The sequence below is a fragment of the Phoenix dactylifera genome, chromosome 1 (assembly GCF_051530095.1).
Source record: "Phoenix dactylifera cultivar Ajwa chromosome 1, Ajwa_hap1_PhDact_Kaust_v1.1, whole genome shotgun sequence".
NCBI classification, from domain to species: Eukaryota; Viridiplantae; Streptophyta; class Magnoliopsida; order Arecales; family Arecaceae; genus Phoenix; species Phoenix dactylifera.
This window is the reverse complement of record NC_143190.1, coordinates 48,053,158-48,065,257: the sequence shown is the minus strand read 5'-3', so window position 1 is coordinate 48,065,257 and position 12,100 is coordinate 48,053,158. Positions and strand designations below refer to the sequence as shown.

The following is a 12,100-nucleotide window of genomic DNA, read 5'->3' as shown; positions in this document are numbered from 1 at the left end:
AGTAAAACAATAATGTATTCGTTTTCAACAAATAAAGTATGATACCAAAAATAGAGCGCAACTTTACCATGGAATTAGAAGTTGATCATTTTTACTACATTGGTTGCACCAAAAAGTATCACTATAAACTTTTACAGCGAGCTCTTTGGAACATTTCAAAGAGTTTCAACTTCTTCTCTCACCCACCCCCTCCATTTCGAGATCGCTTTGAGATTCATGCTGATATTTTCCTCAACCTTACCTTCTTCTTATCTCCCTCCTCGTGATCCTACCCGCTTGTTCTCTTACTCCTACCGGATCACTTTGAGATCTACGCCCTCTCATATCTGTTACAGCAACGCTCTGAGGTCCGTATTAATACATTGATCCCTCCTATCGTCGAATCGCTTTGAGATTTATGGCGGTATAAGTTAAAACTTGTGAGCTCCCTAGAATTTCAGAGAGCTCCGACTCATTCCCTCTCTCACCCTCTTCTCATCTCCCTCCTCCAAAGGCTACTCGTTCCTATCAAACCCCGCTTTTCCGTCTCCTGACACTGCCCACCTCCCTTTCCTTTATCACACACATAGCATGGGAAGACAATGACCATCACTTCTTTACGGCAACCCTCCAATGTTTCAACCCAAAAAAATAGAAAAAAAAGAAGAGAAAAGAAACCTTACATTTCAGGTCAGCAGCATCCTCCCTTTCTCAAGTGACGATATAAGAAGAGGACGGTTGCAGGTTTCCTTCTACAACCCCCAACACTTTGATGAGAGAAGAGACATGAGAAAGAAGAAATGGACTGTGGTCATAACGCTTTCCGGCAGCAAAATATAATAGAGCAGTGAACTCCGCATCCCACTACAGTTGGGATGGCGAGCTCACCGCATCTGTAGCAGATATGGCGAGGTAACCATAGATATCTACCTGCGAGCGGGACGGCACGATCACGTGTGCCTGCAGAGTAATGTCCACCATCTTTTTTTCTCTGTTTTTTTTTTTTTTTTCAACCGGCTACATCCTTCAAAGGGAAGGCAGAAACCGGCATGCATTTCACAGTTTATTAGGGCGGGTTCGAGTTTTTTTTTTTTATGCGTGCGTGTGTGTGTGTGTGTGTGTGTGTAGGATATGGTGAAAGACGCGGCCGCAGAGCATCCAACGCCAAATGTGGAGAACTGAATATCGCACCCTTTCAAGGTGGCCGGATGGCGCCACACGAAGGTCTCTAATGCCAATCTTCAGTGTGTGACACTTGTCGTCCAGGAATACCACCGGGCTCCCTTTTATTCTATCGTATGGATGGTAGAGCGACTTGACTCCTGACCGCTTGCCCTCGGCTTTTTATGATGAGAATAATCGTAAGTGCCTTTTCTGACTTGCCTTTTGTAGTTTTCTGATCATCTCCAGCTAAGCAACACAATGGTTTGGTTTAAGCCCATTTTTTTATAGGTATAAAGCGCATATAGTCTTCCAACTTTGATTGCTGTTGTCTAAAGAATAATTGGATACATATGACATTGTTCTTTCTTCTTTTTTTTTCATTTTTCCCCCCTCCACCTTCTGCAAGTTTATAGCGGTGATGACAATTAATTTTCAATCAAATCTACAATAACTTTCTTGACACCTGCGGGCGGCCGATCCTTTTTATGGACGCTGGAACTTACGCCTTCCAACAAAAGTTCCTTTGCTAACTAGGCAAACAAGAAAAACTACTTCAAATGAACAACCTAGCCAAATAATAACAATAAAAAAAAGCGCAATGGAGAAATGAGCGATAGACTTTGCTCCTGTACAAGAAAACAAAACAAAATTGGGCCAAAGGTCTATAAAGGTTTTACCTAAAAGAAACATCAGCAAAAATTTACATAATCAAAGACGAGCAGGAGCAGGTGCACTAAGCTCTGGAAACAAACAAAATTGGGCCAAAGGTCTATAAAGGTTTTAGCTAAAAGAAACATCAGCAAAAATTTACATAATAAAAGACGAGCAGGAGCAGGTGCACCAAGCTCCGGATTGAGCTCGGCTTTCACAAGAAGCACATGGACAAAGCACTGAATTCTTCCTTGCCATCCATCCTTGCCCGAGCAAAAGCTATAAATGAGGACAACAGGACACTCCAGTTAACAAGCGGGAACGTTGGAGCCCAATAGATCTCCACCACCCATCAACTTTCGATCCATTGGCAACGGATGCCGAGCTCAAGCAGAAAGTCATGGAGGATCGAGCAAGGTTCGTGAATACGGGCTATTACAAGAGGATTGGGAAGGCTATCTCAAGTTTGACATCTATAATTTGGTACCCACTTAAGTAATATGGAATTCGACCATTTGAAGATTGCTTGCCGGAATGTTGAATTGATCAATCCTAGTGATTGAGAACATTGATTGCACTACAGAGCTGGGGCAGAGGGAGGAGAGTGGATCACAGGACAGATGGAATTCCTCTTCAGGGGATCACGAGGTTAGTGTTGACCCCATCATCTACAAACTTGGCTTACATAGATTTCCAAACAATCCTAATCTGATCTAGTGATCATAGATCATTATTCACATTGGTTTGTTCAACAATGTCAGACTAGTGGTGACACTCTCAGGCCTGCTCTAACTTCGACAATGGACTGTGCTCGACTAGGGGAGAGGTGTGGGTCATCGTGTTCGCTACCAGCTACAAGGAAACAAACTTGACCCATCCCCTCTCCAGCCAGGCCGGATCCCTCATGCATCTAAGGGCCAACTACCATGCCATCGATGACCACCAATTGTTCCCGAATATTGACCACCAATTGTTGCTCTTCAAGATCTGGTCGACTTCCACCAAGGAAAGGGAATAAAACAAAAAGGCCAGTGAAGTCAAAGCTACGGAAGAACATGCTAAAGATCTAGCCAGAAAAAGCAAGAAAAAGCAACAACGGAGGGAAAAAGGGGGGAAGAGGGGTGGGGGGTGGGGGCAAGGGATAGACCCATTATGGGGACTAAAAATAAGGAATGCAAAGATTTACTATTTAACAGTCGAATCTACCATATCAATTGATTGTAGCATGAAATCCAATCAATCTTCCCGCTTTATCTTTATGTGCAATGAAGTCATAAATTTTGTGAACTAAAATAGATGAAGATGAAAATGTTGGCCTCCATAACCATCATAAGCGATGACAAATTATTGTTCATATTGATAACCTTTACAATAAGAAAAGCATCATTGACTGACCTTGATGTGTGTTAAGTTGAAAAGCTGGAGAATCTGAAGAGCAGAACAAAAGACCGACTTGATTTTTTTTTTAGGTCATCGAGATGGCTTCCCTTCTGCTGCCTAGCCCTTGCCTAAGCTGAGTTTCGAACCGTGAAGCTTCTAGGAACAGCGGAATGGGCAGAGCACGTGATATCCATGACATATTTAGCTTTCAGAATTCGAAGTCCCAGTCTCTGCAACGAAGTATTTTCGGATTTACTTTAGTAAGCATCATGTAAATAATCAGATAATAACTTGTCGAGGCTGTATCTACTTACTACCATCAGAATCTCCATGTAGTTCCTCCCGAAGATCATACTCAACCACAAGACCAAGGTTGTCAACAAATTTGTGATACACAAGACACCCTGCACACTGTTTAAATTGTGCTGTTAGTAAACAGAAAATATTTCTTGTAATATCCCTAAGGACAAAATTGCCACTGTGATGCAGTGGCATCTTACACCAGCAAACGATAACACCATCCATATGATAGAGATGAATTTTTTACTATTAACTACTGGACATTTTTATTTTTCTATTGAGTTACACCGAGGAAACTCCTAAAAGAACTGAAATAAGATAACATTATATAAAACGCAGGGAAGATACCATAACTACACTACCATTTCTTTAAGTGAAGTTTCAACAACATACTAAGCCATTGGCCTACCTAATTCAAATATACGTATAAATTGCTACTTGAAGAATACAAATCTATTCAGCTGTTTTTAGTGAAATTTTACAGTTTGTTTATCATAAGGTCATTTCAAATGCTCACTTTTTCAGTCATACATATAAGTTTAATATGGAAAACCTTAAGCAAGAAAAAAAAAAAACAATATTACCATTCTAAACATCAGGGATTAGGATTTCCAAACAAATGTACATAGACTAGAGGAAGACTTAAATACAAAATGCACCTGTACAAAAACAGTCCCACGCTCATAGGCTAATCTATTGATAAGACGCCGAGTTCTTTCACCGCAGGCATCACATGTGAACTGCACCATCAAACTTCTCCTAGGAAGTGCTATATCAAAAGCTGCATCCTTTACAATGATGAAATAAAAAAGATTGTGTCATTTAAAGCAACAAAAAGAGAGGAGAGAATTGGAATAAAAGAAAGAAATACGAATTTAATTTAATTCCCAATCAAAAACTGCAGTACGAAGTAACTTTCACACAACGTTATATGACAACTCACAGTGGACACTTCGCGTGTGTATTAAATTCATCTACACTACATCTACAAAATGATTCTGACAAGCAAATTTTGAGTTCCCTGAAGCGGCAGAACCATCAATTATAATATTCAGGAACTGTAATCCCGTTCCTGAATATTATTACCAAGGTCAGCAAAGAGGTTTTTAGCAGGGTTCAAAACACATGCCCATCATCCATCTTCCCACGGGACAAGCCTGTTGCAAAACTACCAGTCTCAAATTATAAATTTCCCTCTGATATTATGAGTCCATCTGTTCTTTTTCTATTGGATACTCTTTTTACTATTTTCCCTTTTGGATTCACAGACTAAGCATCTTGCCTCCTAAGAACAATTGGACACAATCTGGAGACCAGACAGAAAGCCAAGTTTAAATGACTCAAGGTCAGGAAGCAGAAGTCTGGAACTCTGAATTTATATGCATCTCTAAAAGGTAAGGCACTAAGCATTAACATTTTCATGAATTCTCATGCCATCTATTGGATACTCAAGGGAACTAAATATAAACCATTAAGTTTACATCTACGACCCATATGTAATAACTAAATAGTTTTATCCTCGTGTATCCAGATCATTTTCAGCTACATGTGACATTAAATTCAAGCAGTATGCAATAAAATCCACTAGTACCTCTACAATTCCTTCAAATTTGAGGAACACCAGTTTTTTTTTTTTTTTTTTTGGGTATCAATGTGTTTAAGTAAAAGTCAAGAAAGAGTTCCCAGCATGCAAGTCTCAACACATTCATCCATCTTCAGAGAGTGAGGCATTTCTACTATTTCGTAGTCTCATACTGTATATGCCGAATGTCCTATACGCCTTGAAAATCCCAAAGTTGGAAGGTTTCTTCTAAACGCAATTTTCTTTCTATGCAGCAAGTTCATCTGACAAAGAAGTATAATTTGAGCAGAAAACATGCTATTTGTGTTCCCTTACACTCAACTTATCAGTGTATGTGACAAAAGTGTCAATGTGTCCATAACAATCTGGCATGACAGCCTTCAAAATCCCACATAATAATTTAGCCTTTATGATTACGTAAGGATACATTAGTATTGTGATGTTATGACTGTATTTTCGATCTCTTTTCTTTTATTTTTCCTCCCTTTTCTACTCCTCTATTTCACTTTTTTTTCCTTTTTCAATCGTAGAATCACTAATATTCTTCAACAGTTTTTTCTCTTAAAACTAGAGATTTGGTTATCAGATGCCATTTCATTCTCATGATTACATAGGCTTTAAGTGGCACACTACATGTCCCTCTTAAACAAAGAGTATATCACCCAATTCGCCACTTCAACAACTTGATGCCAAAGAATACAAAATAATTTTGAGCTTGTAATAAGCGAAAGGGCATGCTCTCAGGAAGAGTAGCTACTCACTTCTCAAAAGATTATATATAAACAAGATGTTCCTAGGTTACAAGCAAAGTAAAACAAGGTGTACAGTTACATACCATTTTAAACTTCCAAGCCAAGTTACCTAGACTCCATAATTCACCTCAAAAAATCCACATTGGAAGACATATCCATAAGTCAGATACGCATTTTAAACTTAGATATTTATCAAATTCTTGGATTGCATCTTTTAGAGATCCATGGAAAGGTGGCCTTTCTAGTAATGATATCAAACCACCAAAATATCACCAGAAGTAGGCTTTATCATATTTAGAGTTTAGTTAAAGATATAAGTGTTGAAATAGCTTTAGGGCATCCCATGTTTGTTGAATTCTTAAGCCAATATATATTGTAATTTGGATTAAGAAAATGTTATCAAAATACTTTAACAAATAATATGTCCTAATATATATAATCTTTAAAATTGGAAATAGATAATTCAATTAAAAAAATATATCTTCCTATGTGTCTCTGCATTTTCTTCCTTATGAGTCAGGCACTTGGACACATGTTGGATACTGATTCTCAAGTCTGTGTCCATTCAAAACCACTTTCAAGGCACATAAATTGCACATAGTAAGGCATACATCTCCACTCAGGTGATGATCATCAATCAGGATTGCATTCAGCCTCATGCCAAGGATTAATTATTTTCCACTCAAAAGAATCTTTTGAAACAATTGATAGGATTCAAATCCTAATTATCAAATCTGGATCTTACCTCAATGCAATACAAATAAGATAAAAGATCCACTACCAAATGTAGGAAAGGATGGGACAGATCTTTGGAGCTCAAAAGGTTTTAGGATAGCAAAAGATGAAAAGCATACGTGGTGGAATTTTAAATGAAACATGAATTCAGATAAAAGAACTAGAAAGGTAAATATTTAATGGAATGACATTCAAGTATAGCCTATTGGGTTCTTTACAGCTTCAGGTGTACAAGCAAATGCTACTGTAAACATAAAACAAGATTTTTAACCCTTACATAAAGAAGCTCTCTCACAGAAACAAGAAAGGAAAACAGAAATGACATGCAATTTCCTATTCCTAATTCCCTATGAAAATCTCGATGATACATCTTCAAAATTCATTAATAATGATCAAGGAAGAAAACTTATAAATCCAACCTATCACTAAATTTTACAAGAAAAGCAAATTCTGAAAAACCTCAGCGCTTCTAATTAATAAAGAATACTATCTTGAGTCAGAATCTTATCTCAAGTAGCAATTCAAGAATTAGGATAAAGAAAAGGAATAAATAATAGTAACATGATCGCCATTTTCATGACTAAGGCAAGCCACAGTCTAAACAACGGGTTGCTTACAAAAACTGAGCAGGAAGGAAGCCATAATTTCTCACATCTCAGCAAGCTGAAGTGCACGTGCCGTGCTTCATAAAGTTCATCACAGGCACCACTTCTTTAAAAGAAAAGGAATCAAGAAAGAATGAAACAAATTATAATCCGAAAAGGGAATACAATCGACCAATTCTGGAAGAAAGGGTGGGTTGGTAAAGTAAACAACCTTAGATGAAGATGTGGTATCGTCCGGCGTATAATTTTCTGCAGAATTCGTTCCACTCAGACAGATGACATGTCTGATAGCTCTTTGACAGTTAGAAATCCGCAAGCTGAAATATATTCGAGCCATTCTACAGCATTCAGTGCCAGCGAATCGAAAAGCAATGGAATTTATCAAAGTTTCAGGTAAATCTAACAAATTCATGGGCGTATCGAAAAGAACTCGCGGGAGAATTATGGTAGAAGAAAGACGAAACGCCTATTCTCATAAAATAACGTACAATAGCCCCAAAAAATTATGACGAAGAGAGGAAGCAAGGAAGGTAGAAGAAAGAAGAGAGCGAGATACAAAGGAGAAGGGAAGCAGACCTGGGGATCGGGGCCTTGGATTTGGAAGCGGGGAGAAAGAAGGGGAGAGGAGGAGGAGGAGAGGGCCGACGCTGGAAGAAGCCTCGATGAGTATGGCAAGAGCTCTCGGAGACCACGCCCTTCCGATTTATATCATGCCATACCGGGAGAGGGAATGAGGAGATGGCCGACGCACTTCCCATTTCTCTCGACCCTCCGTAGCCGGAGACGAGAAACGGAGGGAATGAGGCTCGCGCGAAGAGGAATCGGCGTCAGGGCAGGAATTTATATGGTGAATTTTAAACCTAGCTATAATATCATGCCATACCAGGATGGATATAATTTTGATACAAGCAGCTGGAAACTTTACTGGCGAAAACTGTTCGTGTGGGAATGAGATCTGGTTTGGTTTCTCGAGAGGGTTCAAGAGCCCAATGCCTTCATCCGTTCATGCTCATCGGCATTTTGCCCCTTTTCAACAAGCTGGTTAGCACCTTGTTGTTCCATTACTAGCTGCATCATTACCTCTCACCATCCTGCTGTTATACAAATAATTTTACTGGTTTTGAATATTCAAAATTACCAAATTTCAAATGGATCAAGCCAGATTAAAAGTTAGTGAACCCAGTCCCAACCCAAAAACTAGAACGGATCGAATTTTAGAATCCGATTCGGCCCTACGATCCTCCAAAACGGATTGGATCATGTCAGATCTAAGCGGTCGGGGTCACGGGTCAACCCGACTCATTTGCAATCTTATTGCTGGGGCTAATATAGCTATGGTGCACATGACAGAGCTGCTAAATACATGGGCAACTCAAGCCCCCTATTCTGATTACAAAAGGTCAAAATTTGAAGGTTGGAGCTGAATTTACCGAAAAAACAAGAGAGGGCCGAACCTGAATCAGATGCAACCAATACAGTAATTAAGGAGTCAATAAAAGCGACGCCCTCTGGAACAATTTAGTTCATGCCAAACAAGATATAACATCGCCGATCAAGCTAAGATTCCACGTCAAATTGGGCCATGCATCTCCAGCTTTTGTCCTGTGATAGCCATTAGAAGTTGGAATGTGGACCCAACACGATGCACCGAAGGCCGACCGAGTCAACTCACTTTTTTGAGTGTTAGGTCTTTGTCTAACAGAACACAATCGAACTCCCAATCTTACATGCTCATGGCACGTCCATAGCAATTGGCAATCAAGGAGAAGCGGCCAGAAAGATATATCTTGTTCGGCAAGGCAAGGGCAAAGCAAAGCAATTGAGTTTGTTCCCCCTGTCACGGCCCTCATTTCCCATGATTTCTTTCAAGGTTAGGCCACATCCCACGACATGTAACAAGTTAGTATTTTAAACTAATTATTAATCATCTCTTATTATAATTACTAGGCATCAGTTTTCTCCACCTTTCTACCCCGAAAGGAGAAATGCAGGAGAATCGTTCATGCAGTTCTCCTGTGTACAATTGCCGTACGTGGCAAATTAATTTCATCTTTAGCATCAAAGTCAATGGTGGGCGATGCAGAATTAAATCCAACAAATATGTTATGAGCTCCCAAAGTTAGTTTTAGATGGAAGAGTCGGCCAGCTTCCTCTGTCGGTGTATAAAGGATGATTGATCTAAAACATAAAGGAGTGGAGAATTTGGAACTTCCTAAATTTCAAACTTGATAACCTGTAAAGTATTTTTAAACCCAGACTTTCTAAATCTGATATCAAATCTTCAAATCAATTCCACAAGCCACTTCTCATTTTCCCTCAAGAAGCAAGAGCCCAAGAAATTTCTCAAACTTAAGAAAACCTTTATTTTGCATTTCCTTTAACTTAAGAAAGCCCCATGAAAGATGTTTTCATGTTTACTCAACTTGCAAAATCCAAGTCTTAAATTAAATTAGATACTTACTGAAATTCAAATAAATAAGCGATAAAAAAGGATTTCCAGTATTTGTATTAGATGTGGTCTTGTTATATTACTTTTAACCAGTTTTTGGAATCAACCTTGGCTTTGGACCAATTCGGTGTAATGCTGAATTATTTTGATTTTGGTTACATAGCTTAGTTGCCTGAATTAGGTAAACACTGGGGAGTTTGGGAACAAAGCTTGTCAGTGTATTGGCACGAAACGGAGGTAAAAGGTGGCAGAATGGAAGGAGAAGAGATGAAAGAAGAAGGGAGGAGAGGAGGAGAAAGGGACGCACAGGAGAGAAGGGATGTGTTGCACGGACCAATTCCTGATCCCTGTGGCATCTGATTTTTGTTAATATGGAGCTGGCCAACTAATTAGGTAAGTAAAGAATGATATTATCATTCCTAATAGGCGGCCAGCAATAAACTATGCAATATATACAAAAAAATGGCTTCATTTGACACAATCTGGGGTTGACTAATGACCCATTGCAATGTAACAGACCAATTTAGATCCCTTTAGCATTACTAGATCAGTCCTAATCTGGCGGGCTGATATATGTCAATGTACACTGTCATATACATCAAATGCTTCCCTAAAGCTGGAGCATAGATGTCACTCGTGCCCAGCTTGAACATAATAGTCTTCAATTGCTGACGTGGTAAATGTCTTGGTCAGCAGATTAGTCAATTGTAGCTCGGACCATCAAATGAGGTGTAATGGCCTTTATTCCATTACCTACTGCTCAAACATGTAAATCTACTTCCACTGCACCTTTTTTTTTATGACAAATTGGGTTGCTTGCAATGTAGATAGCTGCTTGGTTGTCATGCATGAGTTAATTAGGCTGTGAGACCAAACTCCCTGGTCTCGAATGGTACTAATCAAAGCCATATCAATTCGTACATGGCAAGAGCAACTGCCTGATTCTTGGTTTGAGCATTTTTTTTTCAACTACAGTTTTTTTAAAAAAAAATCCAAAATAACAAGATTCTCCCAAAAAAATGTAGAGTATCCAAACATCAATCTTCTGTCAGAAGGGGAGTTCAGACAATTAACATCTGCGTAATATCAGACCTTAAGGGGCCGTCGAGCACTGTTGAGTATTGCAAGACCTGGTGCCACTACAAGATACTGCAGGATGAAAAAAAAGAAAACATCCTCAAGATAAGGTTATATAAACTGTCCCTCCAATCTTCTGTACATTTCCAGATATGTAAGTGGTTTTCCTTAATCTTCACACCCAACTTGAAATTAATCTCAATAGGAGTTTACCTCCCTATCTTGGAGGATTTTATAAGTTCATTTGGCTTAGTTTTGATCATTTGGCTGTCCTAGAGAATGCATAACATGGTGGCGGAAATGTCATTTATGTTAAAAGAAAAGGCAACATTGGTGATAACAGCTAGGGACAAAGCTGATGTTGAATAGTCAATTTCTATAATACACTTTTGAAAACTTTCCAGTGGTGACTTATTTTGGAGATGATTTTACTACATTAACACCCTCTAGGCCTGATTGTGGGATCATATTCTAGATTATTACATTATTATAAGTGGGAAAAATCAATTTCTTCCTTGATGTTTCGCAACAATTTTCTAAATAGCTGATGAAAAAAGGCTCAAGGACACCATCCCTCCATCATGAACAAGCATCGTTAGAAGTATTTATGCGCTCATTCTTTTTAGACATTAGCATGATCTTTATTATTTATTTTTTATAATATCTCAAGCCTTCAAGCTTTGTTTAACCATTTTGTATCTATTGATTATTTGAGCAAAAATGAAGGCCATCATTAGGAGTATTTATTTTTGTAGACAAACAAGTTTTCATGTCCTTGTTGAATCTTATAAATGCTTATGCTATGCAGCAGAAATTCCATGTTGAGTTGGAACAGGTTGTATATATGTCTTACCCTTTTGATTTTCTCTTGTCATGCTATGTCTGTTTATCTTCTTGTTCCCACTGTCAAGGATTTCTATGACAGAAGGTCTAAATGCACTTTCATGGTCTTAGATCGTGGTGGGACATCCCACGGGACTCTGAGATAGGGTACCATCCCAAGTACCGGGATGCCCTTATCCCAACATTTTGAACGGCGCACCTTGTAACATCTCCTGTCCCAAGTGTCGGGATGGGGGCGGAATGGCGGCACATCCCATTCCATACAAAAACCGAGATAGCCCCATCCCATGAGATTTAAAACCTTGCTTCCTTTAGTAATTTATTTTCTTCAAAGATTCAATTTGGATTGGTTTAAGGAAATACTTGCTGATTGAGATGATTTGATAACTCTCTATTTCATCATGATATATTGCTTGCGGTCTTCATGTCACTCACCTTTTGAGAAGCTTGCATGAATTGTTCAAGGGCATCCATGTTTTGCTTCTAGTTTGAGCAATTGCTTTTTACCAAAAAGGCACAAAATAACTGGGAAAGCTTCTTCGTTGACTCCTCTTCTAGATACCGAAGCACTTACATTTTTGGA

At 38.9% G+C, this 12,100-nt stretch overlaps 1 protein-coding gene across 9 annotated transcripts in view; it reads right to left on the bottom strand.

The window, feature by feature from the left end:
* Positions 1-3,091: 3,091 nt before the first annotated feature.
* The window catches only part of LOC103697463 (Zim17-type zinc finger protein), a 36,433-nt gene continuing 27,424 nt past the window's right edge, over positions 3,092-12,100 (bottom strand). For 2 of the 9 annotated variants that reach the window (XR_016396151.1, XR_016396150.1), the window contains 2 exons: positions 4,134-4,262; positions 3,092-3,578 (listed from right to left, as the gene is read on the bottom strand). Coding sequence is in view for 6 of the 9 variants with exons in the window: in XM_089924764.1 (XP_089780890.1) it covers positions 3,303-3,410; positions 3,489-3,578; positions 4,134-4,262; positions 7,360-7,465; positions 7,725-7,906 (615 nt within the window). In the remaining 3 variants the exon portion in view is untranslated. Of the gene's footprint in view, positions 3,586-4,133; positions 4,263-7,359; positions 7,466-7,724; positions 8,234-12,100 lie in introns of those variants that run through there. The other 7 variants (XM_089924764.1, XM_039125637.3, XR_016396152.1 and 4 more) reach the window with 7 other exon arrangements.